General features: G+C 42.4%; 1 protein-coding gene across 1 annotated transcript in view; it reads left to right on the top strand.

Annotated features, from left to right (window-relative positions):
• The window catches only part of COL17A1 (collagen type XVII alpha 1 chain), a 189,336-nt gene that overhangs the window by 63,788 nt on the left and 98,719 nt on the right, over positions 1 to 26,829 (top strand). Inside the window, exons 14-22 of the mRNA XM_086922741.1 lie at positions 6,294 to 6,452; positions 8,172 to 8,255; positions 10,811 to 10,852; positions 14,869 to 15,087; positions 16,320 to 16,562; positions 17,128 to 17,166; positions 18,039 to 18,065; positions 23,671 to 23,697; positions 25,642 to 25,704. Of these exons, the coding sequence (XP_086778867.1) occupies positions 6,294 to 6,452; positions 8,172 to 8,255; positions 10,811 to 10,852; positions 14,869 to 15,087; positions 16,320 to 16,562; positions 17,128 to 17,166; positions 18,039 to 18,065; positions 23,671 to 23,697; positions 25,642 to 25,704 (903 nt within the window). The remainder of the gene's footprint in view (positions 1 to 6,293; positions 6,453 to 8,171; positions 8,256 to 10,810; positions 10,853 to 14,868; positions 15,088 to 16,319; positions 16,563 to 17,127; positions 17,167 to 18,038; positions 18,066 to 23,670; positions 23,698 to 25,641; positions 25,705 to 26,829) is intronic.

The following is a 26,829-nucleotide window of genomic DNA, read 5'->3' as shown; positions in this document are numbered from 1 at the left end:
AAATACATGGAAACAATAAACATATTCATATCATCAAAAGAATACAGCCTTTTGAAGTTACACTTTAAAGCATTAGGTATGGTGTTTTGCCTTATCAATTCCAAGATATGGCCAACACATTGCCTGTTTGAAAGCTCCAATGGTCAAGTATATGTAGGTTTATGTCATGTTACGTTATGTAATGTTATGTTGCTAAAGACCTGTAGGGCACGCTAACACCCAATGGGTCTCTTACCTCTGAGGTCAGATTATGAGTGGAGTTTGCACCTTAGAAGAGGATCACTAGGGAAGATGTTTATAGAATGAAAGCCTTTTCCACCCTTTCCTGAACTGAAGAAGAGCAGTGATAGAACAAGACTGTACAAGAAAGAGTTCCGCAGTGAGGGGGCAAGCACTGAAAAGGTGCAATCCACAGAGTGCCCATAGTATGATATGTTACTTATAAACCTTGTCAGAGGTAACATGCCAGCACAGCCATTTTCACATTCATACGGGGCATTAAGCCAAGATGGTCCAATATCCTTCCATTAAAGACAATAGCATGGTAACAGAAGAGTCCTCGCATTGAAGAAGCATATGCTTGTATAAAACGCTTGGTTGACTAAGTTGGAAAGCTAGAAAGAAGCAAGATGGTTGAACTGAATATGTTTGAATCACATTTGATTGGTTGAATTTTCACGAGAAAGTGCTTTTACGGGTATGATTAGCATTGCGTCGTTGACGGTACGTGAACGTGTCTGTATGCCTCTGTCATGCTTCAGTTATCTCAATTTTAGGGCCTATGGGCAAAAAAAATAAGAGAACTAAGAAAAAGTGCATTTGTTATTTTGATGGGCATCTCTCTCATGTCGCCGACAGCACTTCTTTATGGTTCTCTGGGCGTGTTGCTAAATTGTTAAACTGTTGTAACTAACTAAGCAGATGCCGTTGAAAAACAGAGCTGAAGGGGAAATTGTTGTCTTTACAATTTGAAAAAATGAAACTGTTGAGGGGAAACATCGCATATAGAACCTTATTCAGGTATGGCTCCTTATATCAACTGGGTGGCTTTCAGTTTGAGCCTGGGCTACCTAACAAATCCTTAGCAAGTGACAAAATAAAAACCTGTCTGACAAGTCAAGATGATCCTACTAAAGGGCTGTCTCGATTGTTTTGGAAGCCCCAATGGGAGCAATAGTTTCCACCTCAATCTTCTTGCATTGTGGCCTCACTTGATGCTTGAGGTGCACACGGGTTCCCTGTCATTGCCACTGGGCTGCTCTAGGCTGTTGTTGCTTTGTCCCAGACTCTTTGCCTGTGAGCACGTTGGTGGGTGGCGGTCACGCGAAGACTTGGAAGTGTTTGTTAAAACTTTATTCACTGGCTGTTTGAACAATGCAGACAAAAGACATTACTTCTGAACATTTCTTAGAGTAAAATGGGGTTGGTTATTTCAGCATCAGAGTCAAAACACAAAACGTTAAACATCCTATGATGTCGCCTGAATCTACCTATCCCAAGAGAGCAAGGAACTTCTCTGCCATGTTTGCTCACCAACTTCAGTGGCCAGCATGTGAAGCAAATGTAACATTTCCTACACTTACTAATGACAGCGTCCTTCTGAAAACCTCAAGAAAGCCTTCAATGCAACGACCTCACTTTCTATTGATCCCAACACGAGCCACTCAACCCATATCAGTCAGACTACCAAATCTTTCAATCCATGGAAACCATCCTACCTCGTGTTAAATTCATCCTCTCTGCTCACCCCTACAATTTATCTTGTATTGTAATTTTACTGGTTCTGTTTGTGGCATTTGACACTGTCGGTCCTTCTCAGTAGACTTGTCCCTCCCAGTACACAGTTGCACTGACCTGGAAGTAATCAACTTTTCAGAGATGCTGCGAATGACACCAAGCAACACTATGGCGGAATAGCATTTAATCTGACCGGACTAGTAGGATGCTATATCCCCCATAGCCAAAAGAGCAAGACACAGCACAGCGATGTTGCAGATAAATATCATTCAAGAAAGAAAGCAACTGTCGTCCTTTAAGCAAAAAACTGAAAAAGAAACTTTGGGACTCATAAAATGACCCTTAATAATCATGCCAAAGCAATTAAGCATTGGCAAAGCCATATTGGTCTGACTCTTGAATAGAGCTTCACAACTACAACACTCAGATATCAAAGTATAAACACACACACAAGCTATACACCCAGGCTGCCATGCAGATGAACAACATAACACTTATAAGTGCAGTATTCATAGACAAATGCACACAGGCCAGACATTACTATGCAGCGCAACACACTTCTATGCAGCTATAGGCCAAGTTGTTGACCCTCTTGGGCTTGGTCCAGCAATGTTGCTATTTTTCAAGGGTGATCAATTAACACATCCACCAGAGGGCTCTCACTAGCAGAGGCACTGCGAAAACTGACCCGTAAACCATGGGATTCTGTGTTTGTGAACTTCCTTTTTAAAGCATGTATATGATAATTTTTTGAGACTTAAATCCTGGGAGCTGAAGTGTTTAAATCTTAACACAACTAAAGAGTTGTATTAGGTCCAGCTTAAGGAATAAGCGGCCAAATTAATACCAACAATAGGTACCTCTTTACTAACCGGGGTTTACCACTGTTCATTCCAATACAAGTTCTAGAGCCAACTAATGAATTGTGAATCATTTTTGTGAATCTCTCCTTGCATGGCCCTTTCTTTTCGAAAATACATTAAGTCCTGCTAACACATTAGTTTATGCATGACCTACCAACTAAGTAAACGTTTGAAGATATTTTCTCCTAATCTCAGTATATCCTTAAGTGACCATTGTAACCAAAATGATATATGGAATAAAGTACCCCCTGTTGTGCATTATAAGGAAGTCAATGAGGAGGTCTGTGACCATATAGAGGAATGAGGCAGAAGAATATAATATAATATAATATAATATAATATAATATAATATAATATAATATAATATAATATAATATAATATAATATAATATAATATAATATAATATAAAAGTTTATCTTGCTCGCATAAACTCTTGGGCACCTTGTAAGAATTATGTTGGATGATATAAATTCACCTACAATACAACACAAAATACAATACCTTAGGCAATAAGGATCTTCCCTGCATAAACACCCGGCCAATCCCTGCATTACTATATGCTGACGATTCCGTCATTCTAGCGAGAACACCAAATCAACTCCAGCTCCAACTGGACAAGTATTGTCAATATATGCTTTCTCTTGGCTTAAAAGTAAATAAATCCAAGACTTTTGTTATGCATATTGGCAAGAAAGCTCAGAAATGTAAACCTCTCTATATTGACAATACTAGGCTAGAAAATGCTAGAAAATATCCATACTTAGGGATCCTTATAGACGACCATATGTCCTGGAAACCTGCCACCTCCAGCAAGAAGTTGCAATTTCAGCGCACAACAACGGCGCTGACCTCTTTTTCAAGGAAATTGGGCAAGCCCGCTCCTGCTGTGATACTGAAAATCTATCAAGCTAAATGTTTGAGCGTGACTACTTACGGAGCGGGTGTATGAGGCTATGCTCCCGCTACTGAGCTTCAAGTAATTGAAAACGATTTCTTGAAATATGTTTTGGCTCTCCCCCGTAGTGCTCCCAACTACGGTAGCCACATTGAGCTTGGTTGGGATTATCTATCTGACACCATTAGATACCAACCGATCCTCCTCTGGCACCGCATTTGGACGAAGGAGCAATGCCTTCTTACTCGGTCGTTAATAACCGATTGCCTGACATTGACCCACTGGAAAAAGATTCCCTGGCTATCTTATGTTTTTAACTTTTTGAACGACTTGAACTGCCCAGAGTTTTTTACCAACCCTGTCTTACTAATGACCATACCTAGAAAGACCCTGAAGAATTTATGTGCCATCCATCTAAGAGAACTACGCATGTGTTCTGAAATTGGCAAACAATCAAATTCCCATTTAATGATGATACAATCCTCCTATGGTATTCAACCCTATTTGTCTTTTTATTTGTCAAATTACGATAGATACGTTTTAACCAGATTTCGGTTTGATTCCTTTTACCGTCTTGTCTCGTTCCCTGAGCCCTCAGATTGGACTCGTGAACTAACCAGATGTCCCTGTGACGACTGTTCTACTCAGTCTACTTTGCACGTAACAATATTCTGTAGCTTTTACGAGACCCCGCGTAAACGCTGGTTGGTCCCACTTCTCCGGCAAACAGGACTGAGAAGATGCAGACCTGCTCTTTTGGCACTACAGTTTTTAGACACTCCATTTGTTGCCAAATCAATAGCTTGCTTTTTAAAGGCTTGTCTGAAAATTCGTTCCCAACTAACTGTCTCTGCATCGTAAATTTTTCTGCTTTTCTATGTGAATTATTTTTTCCACTGCCGTACAGGGTACCATTGTACAGACGACTCTTTTAAACATTTAATTTATGTTTTTTGTATCTATCAGTCAAATATTGTTTATGTGTAAAATCTTTTAAATTGTTGCAAATATTTTTCAAAATGCACTTTTATGATTGTAAATTCAATCGAAATAAAGTTTCTTTTGATTTGATTTGATTTGACAATACCTTACCAATTAATGGTTCACCATCTCCTCAGCCAGTAGACTGTTTCATAAAACCGGAAAGCTCCTGAAGCCACACCCCCTTTTGCTACATCAAGATCTGAGTCTTTTCCCTGCCAGTGAAACGCACATTCCAATGACATATGAGCAGCACCAATCTTGCTGCTGTTTAAGGCAATTGTGAAGGCTCCTCTGTTCCATTCATTGCTTCAAAGCTGCTGATCAGAAGAGCACTCTACTCCTAATCCTCTACCCCTTGACCTTATTCCAACCTCTAGCCACCCACTGTGGCATGGGGCTTAACATGTTTAAAATGCGTATAATATATATTATCTATGTATTCTGTATAAATACCTTGCCTTGTCTCTGGTCACCACTTATGCAGAATCATCTAAAACTCTTTAAAGTTACCCGTGCAATCAGATGATGTGCTTATTTACCATTAGTTAATATACACAGCATTTCTGGATGAAATTCCTATTGCAATAAATTCATATAAAACGACAAATCATGATATGTAGAGTGAGCTGACTACGATCCCTACCCAGACATACCCCATGGCTCAGTAATGGTCTCTGTTACATTGAGTTTGCATCACACTGGTAGATTTTAGAAACTCTTAAAATTGGGCACGAGCTCTGCTACCGTAAGCCTGCTCTGCAGGCAATGATGTATGGAATCATAGAAATCCGCCACTGTTTTTGTGTATAAGTTTGTATGGATTCGTATTGTGGGACATAAAATGTGTCATGGGTGCAGCAGGTTCGGTGATATTTCTTGTTGTACCACACTCAGCATTATACTTTTGGGGGCCTATTTATGAAAAAGTCACGCAGTGCAGCTCAGCGAGTCGCCTTGCCGCACTGCAGTGGGTGACAGAGAAAGGAGAGGAATGTGCCATATTTAAGGCAATACGCTGCATTCCTGTCTTTTCATCTTGGCAGCCTATTGCCAACACAGCCACCCTAGCACTAAGGTGCCTGCATTGAATGCAGGATTGTTTTTGTGCGAAATGGGACACCTTCCTGTACACAAACAATCCTGAAAGGCATTTTCCTCTTACTATGTGTACTGCACAATACACCACACATACAAAGAGGAAGTAACAAGGAGAAATAAAGATATTTCTCCTTGTTACATCTCTCCTGGGAAAGTGAATCTTTTAGGCACGTTCCCTGGTCTACCAGTTCTGGTAAATCTGAGAATCCATCAAAAACCATGGACGTTGCGTGAGAAAACCCATTCAATGCCCATGGACCGCCTGCCCAGGGCAGAGTAACACACCAATTAGCGCTGCATTGCCTTACTCCGGATTTATGGAGACAATTAGGGCCACTCAAAATGGCTTTGCGTGGCTTCATAAAACTGACTTAAGGTTTACGTTGCTCTGGAAGCCCATGGTGTGGTGCAAGAGCGAGGCAAACCAGCTCATAAATAGGCCCCTTTGTTCCAATGTGCCTTTAGCACTTTAAACTGAAAGCATAAACCATATACGCTTTCAGTGGCAATATATTAATTCCCTCCTTTCCCTCAAATTTTTTGCCTTCAGCTGGGTTTGTGTTGACACTGGGAGGTCTAATGTACTTTTCTAACTCCAGCCCTAGGATGTTTGGAGAAAGTGAAAATGTGTTTGTACCCACCGCGCACCCTCATGTTCCTGGTTTTATGTCCTATAGCACAAGCTCTTGTTCAATCCAGTTAATTTATTTTCTAGTTACAACAGGACATGGACAGAGCGAGGACATTCTCCGCAAGGACTACAAGTTCCTACTCCTCGAAAAAGACAACGTCCCCTCAAAGAAGGAAGGGGAGCTGCTCATCATGTCCAAGGACAGTGGGAAGGTCTTCACTGCAGCCAGCTCTGGATTTAGTGGTAGGCTTTCCATGTGACCATCGCTAATGCTACGATGCATAGTCATACAGCAGACAATCATATCTTCTAGTTAAGCTTTTGGTATTATCTGTGATATCAGCCTGACATGACCACCAATGGGAAGACAGCTGAATGCACACACTTAATCCTATTAATAAGCCAATATTTAAATGGAACGGAATATGTAAAACAAAATATCTGCTTCAAGAACTTCTACATAAACAGCCCTTCATGTATACTATGAAATAAGTGACCAAGGTGGGCACCACCGCTATCAATTAAAAAGAAGATAAGATATAGTATGTAGGTAACCATGTCTCTAGTGAACCGTTCCTTTCCATGGGGGTAGGGTCTTAATGCGGGTTCCTGTAAGCGTAGCCAATGGGAGTTGATATAAATGTATACTGAAACAAAGAGCTGTAATGAAGCTGTGATGGGAAGCACTTGCCAAGGCAGTATTCTAAGCCAGGCAGCAGTTTGGATACCTGTCAGCAATAGTGGCATGGTTCATTCATATTACCCAGGTCTCTTCTCCCATATTAATGAAGAAGTCGCTGCAGCAGATGTTTTGGGCACAAGGATAAGTTGTTTTTAGAATCGCTAAACATTGTAATAGTGGATCTAAAAGAAAGAATGAGCTATTACTTCAAGGTCTATGGTCAATTCCACTTAGAGTGGATAACGGTTTAGTACACCGTGGTTATGGCGTCCTCTGAATATCATCCACCTTCCTTGCGGAGGTCCACCAGAGGATTCTTCACATTAAGCATGTAACTATGGTAACAGGGGAGTGTTGCTTCTCAAGCACGTCGCGGCACTTATACCATCAGATGCAATTTCAATCGTTACGCACATAGCTACTAGAATAACATCTCGTATTAAAATGTTCATAGCACTAGAAGGAAGGAACAAATCACTGTTGGCCCATACACTAGATAGACTATGTTTTTTCAATTCCCATTTGGGTAATGCAAGTGAAAAGCGTAGTAAGATTCATGAGATTACAGTGGTTGTATATAGCACATAGTGTCTTTGACATTGATGACGGAGCTGAACACAATCATATCTGAAGGATCCAATACAAATATTGGAGTCCCACAAGCAAGTGTTCGTTCTTTCATAAAAAAATGTAAAAAGTCAAATGTTCTAAGCCATCCAATTCCAAACTAATTACAAGTTTTAGGTTCCTAAAGGAATGTTTTTGTTGCCAATTTTGCTTATGCCGCACACTGCAATATATATCACAATGCATGTGCGTCAGCACTTAAAGGCACAAACCCGGGCAGTGATATCTCTCGATCTGTGTCAGAAAGCAATTTCCTACTGTCTGCTATAGCCTGGGAATATTGATTCCAGAAAATTAGCGGAACAGAATATTGTTGCAACTATTTCGACTGACAAAAATATGCAAGGTACGTTTCTTTACGTTTTATATACCCAACGCCACATATATGTACCTTGAGCTAAATATCTTCAAGGTATTTAGATGTCGAGGTAAGAATAATAAATTCTTACCTCTCTCTGACTTACCTTTCTATATTTTGTCCCTCGATGTTTTTGGAAGAATATTCTGTCCCATTTCGTGATGCAATATTCCCTACTAGGATCTGCAATCCCTAGTGTACATTTTACTTCTCCAAAATGCAGTCTATACAGGGTTAGATCTGCAGGAACTGTGTCTATTTGACCACTCATTGTGTTCCTTGTGTGATTGTACAGGGTCTGCGGGTGAAGATACCATAAAGAAAGACAAACACTACACGACAAGCACGTCAGAGACTTCCCACAAAACAGAAGCGAATGGTGAGTATTCCTCTTAGCCGATGATACAACTTTTTTAGTAGAGTGAAGGAATAATAGGAAAATGCTTGCCTATTTTATATGTTCACCATAATCCCATTTAAAATTATCTCAGATCAGAAAGACCTGGCCCTCTATACTCTACTGTGATTAGGGGAAAGGGCTGTAAATTCGGAAGTACTCTATGGACTGAAGAAGATTTGCTTTTTTAACCGGATATTGTAATGAATTTGGGCTACCACTGTGTGGGTCTTTTTTTGTTGCATACCTACAATACAACCATTCGCTTCCATTCAGAAATTGTTGATGCAGGTAAGAGAACCCGGATTTGCACATCATTTTTAAAAATGTTACTTTCAATTATGTGTCTTATGTGAGGAACTTTGAAGTTAAATAGGGGAGACTGAGTTTTTAATCTCTTACCAGCAGTTCAGTTTCTCTTGCTGTCAGTCCACTCTGGGGTTCTCGGAAGGCCTGTGTGGAACTTTAACTGACCATTGCACCCCCCCCCCCACACCTCCCCTTGCACATTCTCTCTCAACCACTTCTTTTGCACTATGTGAGAAGCTCTATGAGCACTAACGGGACAGAAAAGAGGGTAATGCACATTTTGACTTGTCCCCATCATTCTATGGACTTCACAATAAACACTCATTGGCCACACCCGGCTCTTGTGTCTTGGTTTCCTCCCATGAAAGACTTGATAATAGTGTGCCTCAAACGGGGGAATGAGAACCCAAACAGCCCTGAAAGAATCCTTATTTGGACTAAGAATAGTCAGGAAGTTTGTCTTCCTCCATGGTGTTTGGGAGGGGTTCTCCCCTCAAAATAAAATGGTCGCAAATAATGCATTTTACAGGTCAATGTTCCAAAAATATTGGATAAAATGCAATACGTTTTAGAGGCACTTCTGAACAGAAACAAATTAAATATTGTGTACACCACTATATAAAGCCCCATTTCCATTCCAGTTTCAACATTGTACGTGTAGCCCGTAGACAGGCCAATGTAAATATGGTCACAGTATGGAAGGCAAAATGGTTCATCCAGCGTTGCTAATGTCCTAGTATTTACCATAATCAGGCCAGATTCTAAAGTGCCCCATCACATAAAACACCACAGCCAGTTCAGTATTGACCCACTATGTAAAGGTTAATAAGCAGGCCATTACCACTTTGCCCCATTACATAAAGCACATAGCACGTCGTTTTCACAATGATGCAGCATGTAAAGCACCATAAGCCGGTTAACTTTCCACGTTGTCATCCCCAACAATCAATGCAGCAATAATAACAGAAAAGGTACCACGTTGTTCCATGAAAGCAGAACTGCCCAAGCACACAACCACCCTCTGCTCCCTGATGTGTCATGTCCTGTTCCATGTAGAGGAAAGGGCATTCGTTTAAAAGTGTCTGGTCAACCATCTGACCATAGCCACATCATTATGTTGTCCCCCAAGCAGGAGAGATCTGCAATTGCTAGCATTAATTCTTTCTGCAGCAAGTATTTGCACACGGGCTGAGTGGGGTCTAGACAGCTGAGCCCAGGTTGCAAAGCTTTCACTCAGACACAGTGCAACAGGGCTCTGGGGTGGACAGGTCATTCAACCCTCAAATCCAACTTTCAAGTCTGCTGTGTACAAGGGAATTCCACCGTGTTCCAGCTGACAAGTCAAAAATCACCGTAGTGAATGAATTTTCCTCTCCAAAGGCCAGATGTACAAAGAAGTTGGCCACAAAAATGGGTTGCAAATAGCAACCCGATTCTCTGCAACTAGTTTCTAATTTTATTAAACGAACTATGTACTAATGGGTTCGTTCGCAAAATAAGGAATCCGAGGGGGCCCTAGAACATCCTGCCTAACGAATATTAATAAGGCAGAGACACAATTTGCTTCCCACTATAATTGGCTAGAATCACAGGGACGGTGGCCTGCAAGGGGCAGCAGATCATAATCCATGTGATTGTATTTCAAAATTGAAAACGTTTTCTATTTTTAAAACAGGACGATTTTCCTAAAGGTTTGAGTTTAATTTTTTTTTTTCAATTTAGAAAAACGGCATTGGTCCTATGGACCACTGCCTGCTTCTCCTAAAGCTGGCACCCCGATTCCTAGAGGAAAAGGGTCCCTTCCCGAATCAGTTACCTCCCCCACTTCCGAGTTTGTAATTTCTAAATGGTTGCGACCAATATTACGGTTTGAAAACGTTGATACATAGGGTTCTGATTCAGTATGTGGAAGGGACGCTAATAGCAACAATTTCTAATGCCATTTTGCTATTCAGAAATAGTTTTTTGAATCGAAAAATGTGTTTACTCCATTAGAAAAAGCGTTTTCCCTGTCGCAAACCCTCTGATTTGCCAAAGGTTTGCACCAATATAAAGCTTTGCTCATCAGGGCCCAGTGCCCACTGCTGTCACATGCAGAACATCCTAACATTCCCTTTTCTTTAACATTATGAACTTACTGACGCTCAGTCATCTAGAGATATTTTTCTGGTTATTGTAAGTCAGTTGAGCACACCTTAAAGAAATCTCTTCTTTTTGTCCAACACCAGGGTATACAGCAGTGTCTACGAAAGATAAAGCAACTTATGCAGGTGAGTGGCACCAAAGGATGTATTATGTTATCTTATATTGTTATGTAATGTTACAGTACGGTATGGTATATGGTACAATTCGGTATGGTATGTTAGAGTCATTTGTGTAATGCCATTATTGTGGCTCAGCACTAAATTGGTCCTGGTATCTTCCAAACTTAAGGGTGTATATGCATGAAATGGGTGCAGCGTGGTGCTGCAAGCCATTTTCAAAACTCAGGGATGTTTCTCATTAACAAGAAAACTACGCATCCATGTACTCACCCCTGTGGCGGCGCTAAAAAGCTGCCTCGCGCTAACGCAGGACCCGTGCACCATGCAAGGGTGCCCGCATTGCAGGAATGATTGCGTTTGTGCAGGAAGCTTCCTGCACAGACAATTATTAATGGTGTTTTGCTCCTTACATAGAAAGAGCAAAAAAGCGAGGAGAAATACAATTATTTATCCTTGTTGCGCCAAAATAACGCCTCCTTTTGAAAGGATTTACAGATCCTTGTAAATCTGGAGCAATGTCAAAAAGCCATGGGTGTTGCAGGGAACGCCCACAGTGACACTAATTGCGTGCCCCTGTGGCACAGAAAACTGCGTTACGGAGGGCCATAGTTCCAAGGCTGTGCTAAGCCACGCAAAGCAGCGTAGCGTGGCCTTGTAAATATGGGCTAGCACAGAGCACCACCGGAGTGTCACAAAAATGGACACACCGGCGGCGTAAGGGGCTTAGTGACCAGGGTCTGATTTACCTTCCGGCGGGATTGTGCTTCTTTTGCTTTTTCCTGTAAGCGGGAATTAGGCACGTAGTACATTTCTAGTTTACTCGCAGTGTGGAGTTGAATGACTGATAAAAGTAGTTGCACTGTAGCAAATAGCATTGGAAGAGTCATGTGGGCTGCTCCCTCTTTGCATCATCTTTGACAGCCCGGTGAATCTTTAGCACTCATTGGTTGCTGACATACAGGTGTTTGGGCACGGCTAGCCACACAGAAATCAGTGAGGATCAGGTAGTCACTGATTCTGTGCCACAGTAGCTGGTGACAGATGTTATATATGTGTGACACCAGGAGCTGCAGCTGTGCCTCTCCCGTGTGACTCCCCTCTCGGTTAACTGCTATTGCGAGATGTTTGTACATGTGCTGTATTTATATTTTAAGCAATTATTTTGACACTTATATTTGTTTTTTCTTCACTTCCTGTGATTTATCGGGGTAAAGATTGTGCATTGCCACGTCTTGTGACTTTATAGAGGTCAAAAGACCTGTAATGTAATGTCACTCCTTGAAATGTCAAGAAGTTGGTCAAATGTCATTTACAACTGCCTTTGCCCCTGGCTACTGTTTCAGCAGCACTCTGGACAACGCGCCAGACCTGCCATACTCTTTCGCGCCTCACTGTGGAGAAGTGTGGCTCACTGGTTAGAGGAGGCAGACCCTGAAGCTGAGGTCAGACCCGGGACCAGGGTTCGATTCCTGACGTGCCAGGGTCCTGAACCCAATTGTCCACTGACTCGATAATTCTCACTTCGGTGCCCACTCTAAGCACGAGTTCACACTATGCAGCTCTGGGCAACAAGATTGCTTAATATCCACAACGGCCCCCGCGGCGGGAAGCCTGGCTTTCACCTTGGGGAGGCCCAGCATGGGTGATCTCACAGGGAAAAGCCAGGACGGGTTCCCAAGGCAAGCGCCGAGATGCCCAAGGGTAAAATCGAGCGCTATATAAGAACATACATACATACATACTTAGATAGCTCAGGCGAATGAACGCATGCTGCAGAGATATGCAGGAACTGCAGGTCTGAGTTATGCCATCACTTCCTCTGGCTTTATTCCTTCACAAATTGATAAAATGAGTACCCTTGAGTTTGATTTGTCAATGTTAACTCTGGCTATCTTTGAAATGATCACTCTGGGTAATGAAGGCTACAGTGCAGCTACAGAAATAGTAAAGAGTACTCAAAGTTTCAGACTTCAACTGAAGGTGCCTTATAAAACAGGCCCAATACCGTGAAGGTTACCATGATCAGTCCAATTGTGATCCAATTTATCTGACCAGAAAAGTTTCAACTAAACATTTCCGCCACCATTAAACTACAAACGGAATGATTCTAATAGAGACATGGATTTGTGTAACCGTTTCTGCATAAGTTAAGTTTTTAATTTATTATTTTAAGTTTTTTATTTTATACTGCGCTAAATTCCCCCACATGGTGCTTGAGGAGGGGAATTAAAAAAATTAAGAGAGTAAATTAAAATCAAGAAACTGCAGGGAAAAATTAATAGTCTCGCCTCAGGACGGGCTCAGCCTATGGGGCCGCTCCATCACGGACATAGATGAATGATCACAGAAGCATTACAGAGTTAGAAATTGACCTGAGATACTTTGTTGATTGTAAGCTATGCATCTGCAGTAAAAATCACTCACATATCTCACATATTTCCGTTTATGAACTGCATTTCGTATTCACTAGTGAATCCCACACAGTTCACACATATACAAATTACTACTGTCTATTCACATAGGTCTGCAGCAAGGAACAAAATAGATAACTGGCTTCTTTGGTTTATTTCACATGGCACAATAACTCTATGTCACCCATCGGTGCAAGTTTTAACCAGGATTTTATAGGAGCACAAATGTATCGGCCATTGCCCCCAGAAAACCCATTATCCAGCTGTGTATGTTTAAAGTGAAAAGAAAAAGAAAAGTAAAGAAACCTTTGAAAGGCGACCTTCAGACCAGAAGCTGTTACAGCGCGAGTGCAGGGGGCGGGGCTGATTAGTGCAATTGCACTATTACTCCAACCAATGCGCAGGTCAGATTGGCCTGCTGTCTAGAGCTAACCAATCTGACATGCGCACTTCAAAGCCTGCAATCTCAGGGATGAGAAACAGCGGAGGGACTAGAGTCCCAGGCCCCCAACCTCAAAATGAGCGCTGGGTTAGCCTGCTCCAACCAATCCATTGCTTAGTTTCCCTCTGCACAAGGGAGTAAGTCCCTCCCTTTCAGCCCCTAGTCACCGCCAAGGAGAGAGCCAGGAGAAGAGCAAGAAAGCAGCCAGACCCTGCGTGCCAGCAAACGCAACATATATATGCTGAGTTTTTTGGGCATCGCGCCCCACCATTTAATTTTGCTGGCCGCTATTGGGTATGTGGTTCATTTGTAGTGCAACAGCTGCCATTTACACAGCCTCTCAGTTTACTAAAAGTTCCACAACAGGGTAAGACTGGCACAAATTGTCATTAGTGCATGCTTCATCACCGTGTCTTCCCCATGACCCGATGGCGAGGCATGCCATGATAGTGAGTGAGTTTTTCACCTCAAAAAAGTCATGCTTCGTTCCCTGCCTTAAAAGGTACACTAATTACAATTTAATGTGCCACGTACCCTGTTATATTGTGATATTACCTGGGAGCACGTATTAGTGGTATTTTCCTACCACTTTCTCGACTTGTGTTGATGGTGGCTTACTAAATTAGGGTATCCAGATCAATATGCTGAAGTAGTGAGAACTTTTATATGGTTCCCTGATAAGCCAATATATTAATCCAACAATGTTTTCTGATTAAGGTCAAAAACATAATTATCAGCCACTCCCAGGCATGTTTGTATGCATCAGTGTTTATTGTGAACAAGAACAACATCGACATGTTTCGGTCATATTTGGTCTTGCCCATGCCTGGAAGAGGATCATCATTCCATTTGTAATCTTGAGCAAAAAGCGATTGGATTACATTTATATACATATGTTGTATTATATCACTGTGAATTAATCATTATCAGTAATAAGGTAATGTATTATTTCTGTGCAATAGTGTTTAGCAGTAAGTCATTATGTATCTCGAACATTGACACTATTCATTTTGTAGTCATCCCTACACTTCAACAGGATGGTTTCAGACCCATTGCTACATGCCAGTGACAGCGATTCCTTTCAATTGAGACTGAATTAGTGGCTTTAGCGCTACACAAGAAGTTGTGCTCATAACACTCTTTCTTCACTGTTGTTCTTTCCATTTCAGAGATAAGAGCCGATAGCTCGAAAACAGAAGCAGCGTCAGGAGGATGGGCCGGAGGAGGGGGCGGCGGAGGAGGCGGAGGCAAAGGAAGTAACAGTGGCGGTGGCAGTGGCTGTGGTGCTGGGTGCGGCGGTGGCACCTGCTGCCCCTGGTGGCTGTGGCTCCTGGGGTTGCTGTTGGGGCTAATGCTGCTTGGATTGCTCCTGGGACTCCTGTCCTTAGGTGAGTGACATACAATGGACATGATTTGTCTCACAATTCACAGTCCCAACCAGGTGTACTTTTGTTAAACCACTGGCCACATGCTGTGTGGTGCTATGTTTCACATAGTAGGGACTATAAAGGCAAAGTGGGCTCTTCACCGGATTTTACCGGTTCAATAACAGATTCAGTGACAAGGGGGTCAATAAATCCTTGGGACTTCTGGGACTGGTGCAAAGTTATACACAGAGAGGAGCTATGACTTATGGGAAACATCAAAACATCAAGCGCCTTCCTAGGCCCTAATGGATTGTTGCAAATTGTCTAGAGCTGAATCCATGAACAACTGAGCAAGTAACCACACGGGTTAAGCTAAACTAACAGCTCTGACAGCTGGATGCCTGATTATAACGATTTAAACTTAATAGGCTGCTTCTGAAAGATGAGGGGAATCTTTGCACAAGCACAAAATGTGTTGCATGTGCACAAATTACCCGCACACAGCTTTCTGCCCCACTGCAACATCTGTGCGTGTGTGTGCCAGGTGGTGTGAAAGGTGCAATTTGTCAGGTCTAGACGACCTATGCCAGAGGTATCAAAGGGTTTTACCCATGTAGTGTCTATGGGAAAAAGCTTTAGTACATATGGGCCCCTATTTCTAAAAATAATTGGTGATATTGACTAATGTGTGTGCTAGAGCATCACAGCTGATGCTCAAAGAATCTCTGAGGTAAATCGGCTTCTTTGGCTTTATTTATTAAGAACTGGGCTGCAGTAACCCTGCACAGGTCGGAAGACATCTCAGAGATTCTGACTCACAACTTTCCGTTAAGTTAAGGAGTCTTGTTAAACATTGCAAAAACTCCTGAAGTTCATGACCATGTATTGCAGAGAGGATGAGAGTAAATCAGGATAAGGGAATGCCAACATTAATTGACATTTCAGAAACACTTGAACCAACACATCATTCTTTTGTATATTCATATGCAAATAAATATACATATGTAAATGAATCATAATTATGAAATGCAAACATGTTAAATCGTTGATTAGATTGTAGCTTTCCACAAAGTGCCTTCAAGTGCAGCGAAAGGCAGCACTACTGCTCAATCCACAGGAAATTGATGCCTCTCGAGCTGAATGACGTAGGACCTCTCTGAATGCTAGACTATGTTTCCCCCAAAGGATACTATGTTAGGACAATGTGCTCGTGCATGCCCCACATAAGAACATTCTCACTGTGTCTGTTACAGCGGAAGATGTGAAGGACCTGAAGTCGCGCGTGGCTACCTTGGAAGGCGCGTCACGAAGCAGCGCCAGCAGACAAACAGCGCTTGGTAGCGCGCCCATGGGTAGAAACTCGGAAACCATCCTGTCCTCTGAGACAATATCGAACACGCTGCAGAACTCGGCCTTGGGTGGAGAGTTCGACGAGCAGATGCAGGACAGGATGTGGCAGTACATGAAGAGCAAGATGATGTCCGACAGAGAGCGAGGTAAGGACCAGATCTGCCGTAGCCCGATGCATGCCCGTGACCGCATAGTTCAGGTGTATGCACCTCCAGGTTCATGATTTGATGGCTACAAACCTCAACCCAAGGGCCATTCTTTGAAAAATGGCACATTTAAGATGGGCAGAAGTCGGAGCCCAGAGCATGTGAACTCCTAGCCAATGACTAGTGACAGGCAGAACACCTGAGCTTGAAGAAGGTACTTTCATGACATTGTATGTAAACCATTAATGTCAGACTGAGGATGTTTCAGTCCGTCGGTATTCTGTGAGTCAAAAGTCTAGGTTATAATATAGGTTCTCATCATTTAAAGACAAATACTTACCATCATAGAATGTCAATCAAATCATATGAGATTCAGATTATTAATGGTTGGATAGTCTATATGTGGTATATTGTTTTCATGCTGCTGTTACATATCTCCATGTGATACAGTAATCAGCAGGTTATGACCTTGAGACGTAGTCATTCTGTACTTCCTCCCATCTTGGGAGGCCTCAGAAACTTACTCAAAGTAGGCATTGATGTCTCCTTTTACTTTGCCTTTCAGCCAGTTTCATGGGTGAGAGAGGGCTACCTGGGCCAAAAGGTAAGCAAATTCCATTTTTAAACTATTAACCGCTTGACCGCGGCGTGAATTCTGCTGCGGTGCTGGCAGAATAATCAGTGGGCAGGGTTCGGACGGCCCCCGGCCGTCCTCCGCATACGCCCACCGTGACATCGGACAACCGGGGCCGTCTGATGCATGGAAGGGGTTAATGGATATTTCATGGTTCGTTCTAATAATAACCTAAATAACAACATACTCATATGGATTGAAAGATTGCTAAGTACACAAAAGAGTTCATGGACATATATTAAATTGTACAAGGACAGACAACACAATGCTAGTGAATAAATATTTGAATGGAATAATTTAGCGCTACAACTACCCAAAATAGGACATCCTGGCGCTTAATGCAGCAGGAAACTGGGAAGGCCAATACAGAAATAACGAGGCCTTAATATTTTTCGTGAATAGTAAATAATTGGTCTTGGATCTAATATACAATGCAAGCTCATTCAAAAGCTTAGGGGCATTGTAAAAAAATGCATCACGCACCCATATCTCAATCAGGTGTCCTGTAGCCTACCGGAGAGTACTAGACGGGGGTAAGGAATTTTGGGATATCTAATGTCTGAGGGTCTTTTACCTAAGAGGACTTTGTGAAAAATACATAAAGCCTTACACATTAAATGCTTACACTAGTAAAGTGACTGGAGATGACCTGTAGTAGTGCAACAGGGAGGAAGAACTCAATCAGAACTGCCCGTACTATTGTATGTCATCTGTAGCCAGCGCAGGGCTGTTGCAGAAAGGCCAAGATACAATAAATTGCGGTAGTCCAAGCATGACAGAAGCAAAGACCTCATAAACCTCGATGCAATATCTCACTAGCTTTTTTCTCTTTTTTTGTTTAGGTGATATGGGTATGGAAGGTTCTAAAGGTAAGTTTACAATTTCAAGTTCTCGCCACGTTATGAAGGTGTCTTTGTGGCAAGGGACTGTGTACTATTATTGTCTAATTTCTTGGGGCCTCACCAGTTTGTGTGTGCAGCAGAGCCTCTAATGTTTGACTACACATTGGAAAAAGTCATGACGTCAAATGCTAACTTTGCACTGTCCAAAGACTCACACCGAACCAATCACCCTGGACTCCAGATGCTGATTCGGCACTGGCAAGGCCCCATGGCTAAACGTGTGTGTATGTCTTGCTTGTGGTAGGCAAGCTGAGCATCACTACAAAGTAACAGTATAAGAGCACTTAGCCTCAGTTAGAAAACATGTTTATGTAGAGTCACCTTTGGCCCTTCTGCTTCCGGGTACATACCGGGAAATCCCCAGATACTTCTGATCCCACTTGGGTTCATTAAGACACCACTGCTGTATTAGATCTAGGTGTCGGCCCTTTGTAAGTGATATCCTCATCTCTGCCAGGTGTGTAATCTTAAAGTTAGACCGTGGGGGTTTCGACATATATGTGGCACACCTTGGACACGTATTGCACAAAAAAAATCCACATCCACCAAAATCGGAGGGCGGGACTTGGAAATATTGTAATGCACTAATGGACATATCACCGCCAATAGGAACAGAGTGGGGCTCCAGAGACAGCTTCAGACTTTTTGTAAAACCAATAGTGTGGAAGTAAATACAGAAAAACGAACTATTATGGGGGTTGGTCGTATCTTTACAAAGGAAGGCCTGCAGTCATTTGAGGGACATGTTTTAATGATAGGGGGCACCATCATCATCTCGCGGCACTGAACGCACGCTATTCATCTCCTGCAACCGTCAATATTAAATTAGCTAAAAAGTTACCTGGTCCTTCATTTCAAAACATTATAAATGTTATTAAGTTCAGGTCAATGCCAACTATGTGATATGGCAGTGACGCTTTTCTTGGAAGGCTATGACAGTGGCTTGACAGAGCACAGTGCAGCATGTATGGAACTTTGGATTACTCAACTCCACAATGCAAGCACGAGCACGGTTGGCGTTTCAACTCACCCAATAGTCTTACGTCCTGGCGGCCATTGGCTGGAAGTGTTGGCAATGCATAAGGGCAGCAGTAAAACGAACATTAATGTCATTGTTGTTGGTAGACCTGAAGTCCACAGCAAATTCTTCCATTCAGTCTTGATTAGCGTTCCTGAGGAAAGCTACTTATGCGCTAATGGTAAGAGTAAATGTAAAAAAAATGTAAATTGATACTTGTATAGCGCACTACTCACCCGCAAGGGTCTCAAGGCGCATGTACGAATACCGCTGTGAAACCCGTCCTGGCTTTCCCTGTGAGGAGTCCACTCCTGGGCACCCCCAGAGTCAAGGCCAGGCATCCTTAGCATTGTGGGGGCCGTTGTGGAGATTAGGCAAGCTATTGCCCAGAGTTGCAGAGTGGGACTCTATGATTGGAATAGGCACCGAGGCGAGAATTATCAGGTCCGTGGAATTTTGAGCCCAAGACCCGCCGAGGCTGGGAATTGAACCCTGGTCCCGGGCTAGACCTCTGCATCAGGGTCTGCTGCTCTAATCATTGAGCCACCATTGCCAAGTGGACTTCAAAGCAGCAGTGAGGGCACACATGAAAACTATTTATTTTAATCATTATTGTTAGAATTTTGAACAGTGAAGACATGCCTTGCAAGTGTTATATTCTTGGCCGCCTTGCAAGCTACAAATGTAGCGGATGTATATAGATAGACCTCTACGTAGCTCTAAAAATTCGATTGTTTAGGAACCGTTTTAGTCTAGTCAGGCTGGGAGACTTCTAACATGAGAGAATAGTTAATGTCACAATAGCAGAGCCCATGAAATGTAAAACTGATAAGGATACTTGTGCAAATGTACTATGCTGCTGTCCTACTCTGATTGCAGACAGAGGGCATTATTCAGGCCACTGTTTGTTAAATGTGGAGTTAATTTGTGCTGTGCCACCCTTGTGCTTTGTCTCTATAGCACGGGTCCATTTGTTTGGTGGGTTTTTGAGATGCACAGAGAAGGAAGGTTCTCAAGTATTCTAGTTAAGAAAGGTTGGGGTATTTGTAGAGTGTGACGTTCACCAAAAGGTTTCTTGGCGCTAACCTCTACTTTGTGTGAAATTAATGGAGATTATGTTGGATAGTTATTGGTTGAATAATTATGTTTACAGAGGTTTTCTGAAAAAATGCAAGGAGGTGTGACTGCGGAGACAGAGAGAGAAAGAGGTAGATCATTAAAAAAAAATTCAGAAGCAATAGAAAAGGTTCAATCACCAAAATTCAAAGTATGCCATTTGGGAACTTGTACCATTTATACATAGAGCTTAGGTGTCTGGTGGACTACTTCATAAATGTATTAGCAAAGAACGCCAAAGTGTGAGAATAGATTGCCTTATGAACTACAGTCAGAGCTTTAAACAGGATGCCCTTGTGAACAGTGACTCAATTAAGCTTTTTGAGAGCTGGCATGAAGGAATCCAGGGGCATATTACCAAGCAATAGCGATAATTATCGCTATTGCTTGGTTAGAGACAAAAATTTACCGCAGCACTGCGGCGATTTTTACCGCAAATAACCCTTGGTATTACCAAGGATTAACGCACATGCGGTAAAAATCGCCGCAAAGCATGAATATCGCTGTAAAGTCAGCGATATTCATGCATTAGCGAGCTAATGCTCTTAGCCATGTTATCCACCTCCCATTGGATAACATGGCTAAGAACTGCTCAGGGCAGGTGTTAGCTTTTGGAGATATTCCCGCTTAGCGCGAATATCTCCAAAAGTTGGTAATAGGAGATAGCGATGTTAGCGACTGTTTTCAGTCTCTAACATCTTGGCACGCCCACTTTGCATCTCATTAGTGATAAATATCACTGACATGCAAAGTGGGGCCCAAGATGGTCGCTATCTCCTACTAGCTGTCACTAACTGGTGTTAGCGGCAGCTAGGTAATAGGGAGAAAATTTTATCTCCGCTTTCTTGGCTTTTAAAGCCAAAAAAGCGGAGATAAACCCCCTTGATAATATGCCCCCCAATTTTTTGAGCCCACTGAGAGTGACTACTGCATTTTCAGTTAACTGTAGCCCTTGAAATGTTAGGGGCAGCAAGAAGAATAGTATTTCCGTAGTCAACCATAGACTGGATCAGGGCATTAACACCTGGTATTCTCAGGCCTTGCTCAAAATATGGGAAGATGGTCCAAAGAGTCTTTAAATGAAAAAACCCAAGATCAAGTGAAAATGGTGAGATGCGTCGACAATCCTAGGTTTGTGTTGATCAGAATGCCCAAGTTGTGAACACGATTCAGAAAAGGGGGTGGTGATGAACAGAGTGTCTGAATTAAGCAGACCACTCTTACCCAGTCCAAAGATCAGGGCTTGATCCATCACCGTTATTTATCTCACTGCCCCATCCCAGCTCAGAACCTGGCTATATGCAAATTAGTCTGTCCCTGGCCCAGTGCATCATGGGAACAGGGCAGACCAAACTACCAAGCCAATTCTTCACCAGAAAGGAGACAAGCTACCGGGGACCGGTTTCTGGCATTTCAGCCTCTTCGGCCTGGCTTGCTTGAATCCTGATGGAGCAGTGAGAAAGGGACTCATGTCTGAGTATATCCTGCCACACCTATAGTGGCCAAAAACGATTCAGAAAAGGGGGTGGTGATGAACAGAGTGTCTGCTTAATTCAGAGACTCTGTCCCTCACCTCCCCTTGTTGTAAATATTTTTGTCCACCCTAAGCGTGGAAGGGTATTCTCAGATGTGAGACCCTTGCTCATTGCACCATCAGGATTCAAGCAAACCGGGACGAAGACGGCTGTAATGCCAGAAACCGGTCCCCGGGAGCTTGTTTCCTTCCCAGTGTAAGAATTGGCTTTTGTAGTTTGGTTTGTCCTGTTCCCATCATGCACTGGGACAGGAACAGACTAATTTGCATACAGCCAGGTTCTGAAACTGGGATGGTGCAGTGAGCTAAAAAACGGTGTTGGATCTAGCCCTGATCTCTTGACTGGGTGAGAGCTTTCTGCTTAATTCAGAGACTCTGTCCCTCACCACCCCTTGTTGTAAATATTTTTGTCCACCCTAAGCGTGGAAGGGTATTCTCAGATGTGAGACCCTTGCTCATTGCACCATCAGGATTCAAGCAAACCGGGCCGAAGACGGCTGTAATGCCAGAAACCGGTCCCCGGGAGCTTGTTTCCTTCCCAGTGTAAGAATTGGCTTTTGTAGTTTGGTTTGTCCTGTTCCCATCATGCACTGGGACAGGAACAGACTAATTTGCATACAGCCAGGTTCTGAAACTGGGATGGTGCAGTGAGCTAAAAAACGGTGTTGGATCTAGCCCTGATCTCTTGACTGGGTGAGAGCTTTCTGCTTAATTCAGAGACTCTGTCCCTCACCACCCCTTGTTGTAAATATTTTTGTCCACCCTAAGCGTGGAAGGGTATTCTCAGATGTGAGACCCTTGCTCATTGCACCATCAGGATTCAAGCAAACCGGGCCGAAGACGGCTGTAATGCCAGAAACCGGTCCCCGGGAGCTTGTTTCCTTCCCAGTGTAAGAATTGGCTTTTGTAGTTTGGTTTGTCCTGTTCCCATCATGCACTGGGACAGGAACAGACTAATTTGCATACAGTCAGGTTCTGAAACTGGGATGGTGCAGTGAGCTAAAAAACGGTGTTGGATCTAGCCCTGATCTCTTGACTGGGTGAGAGCTTTCTGCTTAATTCAGAGACTCTGTCCCTCACCACCCCTTGTTGTAAACAAGTTGTGAACACTGCATGATGGGATGGAGAAGGGCTCTTGACAGATGGCTAATGACAATCCTCAATCTGGATCTTTGGGGTGGTTAGCAGTAGTTCTGTTTTTAACTTTAGGTAGGTAGTTGATATGTCATCTACCGTTTCATTGCAGATAGACTATGCTCTCAAGTGAAGGTGGAAATATTGTGGGAACGTAAATAGGGCACACTCCAAAGGATAATTCATTATCTTTGTCATATAGTAAAAAATGTGCCCATGGTGATGTAGAAGACAGTGGAAAGGAAGAGTAGATCTGTTAACCAGTAGAGGAGAGTATGGAACATGGGGTAACTTAGTATTGAATTTTCCTTCCCTGAGGTAAACGTGGGAGAAGAGAGATAAGTTGCTAGCACTTCAACTAGAAGTTTTTGATCTAGGTTAAGGCAGTTCCTTTGATTCCAGCTTCTAACAGCCTGCTGATAAGGATACTTGATTGATTATGTCAAAGGCTACATCAAGGTCAAAGAGTCTCAGGGCCGCATTGTAATTCAGTGTGCCTGTAGTTATTCTACATTGTGAGGACCTAACTAATTAAAGGTACAATTTCATGCGGAGATACCAGTCAATAACGTTATTCCAGTTTCTGGGAAACCATCTAACTCATAATCAGTGCCTAGATGGTTTAACTAACTGCCATTGTGTGAGGTGGTTTCTGGAATATTCCTGGAGTCACTCTGCCTCAGTAGTAAAAAAAAACAAGTATCTTCCTATTTTGGGAAAATACTATGAAAAGTGTGTGGTTGACAAATGTTACTTATGTTTTTGTGCAGGTGACAGAGGAGTTCCTGGTGCTCCAGGTACGTATTTCTGAGCAGCTCACTAAATCAGCCAATGGTGCAGACAACTGTTAAATTAGACAATAAAGGCATTTGTAATTTACTGCATGCAGCCTGGATGACAAGAGATGTTATTATTTAATTCAGAATCCCAAGGCAAGGGCCTGTGAACTGGTTGCATTGTGGTCTCTGTTTCCTGCTGAAATTCTAAATATAATGTTAGCTATGTTCTGCGCGAATTTTACATTAGTTACAAAAGTTCTCAAATGTTTTCCAAAATTAGATGACTTTTAGATAACAAGCATTTGCAATGCAATAGGTCTCTCATTTACGAGAGTTTGAGCATTTGGCAATTCAAAAGCTTAAACTCTCGCAAATGCAAGACCTATAGCATTGGAAATATTTTTTTGTTTACTAGCGTCCATGCGGCCCTTTCATATTCATGGAGGCCACGCCCCTTTCTTTGGATAAGTCGCATCTAAAGAAAGGGGTGTGGATGACATTAAAGTGAAACTGCGGCATAGGGCGTTTTGACAAAAAAAGCACCTGTTTGTCCAGTTTTTTTTTGTAAAAGCTCCCATGTCGCACTTTCACTTTGATAGCAGACGCCCATCCTTCTTTAGACGCGGCTTGTCTAAAGAACGGGGGACGGCCTCCATGAATGTGAAAGCGCCGCAGTGGCGCTAGTAAACAAGAAAATAATTCTAAAGTACGTGCGGCTGCTATACTTAAAGCAGACTGCGCTGCAAAAAAAAAGAAATAAACAAGCGTGCCTGCTGTAGTTAAAGTGGACCACCTTAAGTAAGTAAAATAAAAGCGGACAGTTTACGCCAACCTAGTGGCTGGAATAAAGGCAAATCATTAAACAAAATAGTGCTCACATCCAAGATAAAGCAGACCGTGTAACAATACAAGTAAAAGGTCCAGTCATTATGGGAGATAACAAATGCAGACTAGGCGGTACCAAGGAGGGACTAACAAGCCTAATAACGACTTGAAAGCCAGCGTTTATGAAGGACAATGACACAAGCAAATTAAAAATATGTGCGAAGAGTGAGCAGGGCTTCAAAGCCATACTCCAATACCGCATGCCTTGCAGCAGCATATGCGCTGCCCAGGCTCGACCTAAAAAAGGGCATTTTAGTCATATGTCCTGATCAGGCAAGTTGCACACAGCCATGTTAAAGTGTTTTTCCCCTACTCTTACAAAAATTCATTTTTCAAACTGGGAAAGTGTGGGTGTTTTGAGATTTATTTTTAAATCCACAGTTTCCTCACAGTTGCTCCTGTAAAATTTCTGACTTCCTCAAAGTTGAGGAGTTTTGTTATTACCAGAAGAGAAGTGCAAGCGATGTTCTTCCTTGTGAATCATGAAAAATGCTGCAGTATTTGCTCCTCTTTGGGCATACACATCATGTGCATCGACCTCCCTGGGTAACTCGTTGGATGCTGCCCTGGGTACGCCCACTTTTTAATTTGAGTGTGAATGAGTTATGCACATATAGCTCCCCCATAAGATGCACTTTCAGTCTCTTTTGTGCATCGGACACATTTTACTGATGCATATGTGTGGCTCTTTTTTTATCTCACACCAACTCTCACGGCTGATGGATATCTCTGGCATGAGAGACAACTCGGTCATCAATCCTAAGAAATGTGATGTTACCAGAGGAAATAGCCTTACCGCTGAGTGGAGTTTTTCTGTAGTGTGGTATAATTTTTCCATTCTGAGTTTCACAGATCAGAATCAAGGCTAACATGATAAGACTGCATGTTTTATCCTTTTCTAAGCTGAAAATATTGAAATCCTGTGGAATTTGAACAATGCTTGTAATGCCGATTTCGGTAGAAACTTCTGTTTGTTCATCAGTTCAATCACAAAAATCTACCTCTTGTAACAATTCATTAAACACTTAGCCAAGTATGCACACAAAATGACTTCTTTACATTTTTTTATTGTCGCAGGGCCACCAGGTCTAATAGGCCACACCGGACCAGAAGGACCAAAGGGACAGAAAGGCAGCGCTGGTAAGGATGAGTCTCTCCCAGCACTGATAGCAAAAAATGTTAACTTTACTTATTGTATTTTGATTGTTGTTGGCATGAAGTAAGATAAGGCATATGTTGAGGACTGTAAAAAGTGAAACGCTTTGTGTTAACACTACTGTGTGGACAATGCTCTTGCACTAGTAGGTGTGAATGACTGCAAGGGTATTAAAGGTACCCAGCATGCCCCCTTAGAGTAGTCTATCCAAGCAGTACATGAGACTGGAACTCATATTCAACCATTAAAGCACATGGGTATATGTATGAGCTGATCCAACACGTATAAATGTTTAATTACACAGGTAGAAGTGATCAACAGATCTGTCATTGGTAGGTACTCAGCTTGCAAAATGTGCAGCTGGCTTCATCCAGCCAACTTAAAGCTTGGACTCTTCCATGTTTTTGCGCAGTTCATCTACATATGTTGATATTTGGTTGCACGTGAAAGGTTGGCACACAGATGCTGCAGATGGCTAAACCATGTGCCCAGCCAAATTTAAAATTTTGTGAAATTTTATGGATGTGTCGGCAAATGACCTCCGTGAATAGCTGGTCGATTAGTGGGAAGCCCGTTGTTGACCTGCCCAGGTGCACATCTTTGAGTTTAGTGCAAGGCCATGGCTATCAACTGGATTGTTCAGAGTGGGAAAAACTCTCAGCATTGAAGATGTGTTCCATCCACCTGTACTCTAGCTAATCTAAAATAACTGGTTGTGATTTTTCCAGTTAGAAGGTCTACAAGCTGACACTCTTCTGCAGAGCAGCTGTAGACTGATCTAAGCACATAGATTTTTCGCCACCCTCTCTATGTGGTAGTGGTCCAAATGTCATTAACAACTGTTATTGCCAGTAAGAGAGTAATCAGCTGTTATGTTACTTTTCCAAATTTTGGGTTACGCTTCTATGTCTATATGATTTTAGAAATTTTACATTGTGTTTGTTGTGTCATTATGGCCTCAGTAAACACTATAGTAATAAACAAACTGAAGATCTCCTGAATTTAATCCTGAGTCTCCGAGGGTAAGAGAGCTAAGAAGTATAGGATGCGTCCTCCCTACTACATAAATCTCCACAAAAAGGTATCTTATACATTTAACTAATCTTCCT

The sequence above is a fragment of the Lissotriton vulgaris genome, chromosome 5 (assembly GCF_964263255.1).
Source record: "Lissotriton vulgaris chromosome 5, aLisVul1.2, whole genome shotgun sequence".
Classification (NCBI taxonomy): Eukaryota; Metazoa; Chordata; class Amphibia; order Caudata; family Salamandridae; genus Lissotriton; species Lissotriton vulgaris.
This window is presented reverse-complemented; position numbering and strand designations above follow the sequence as displayed.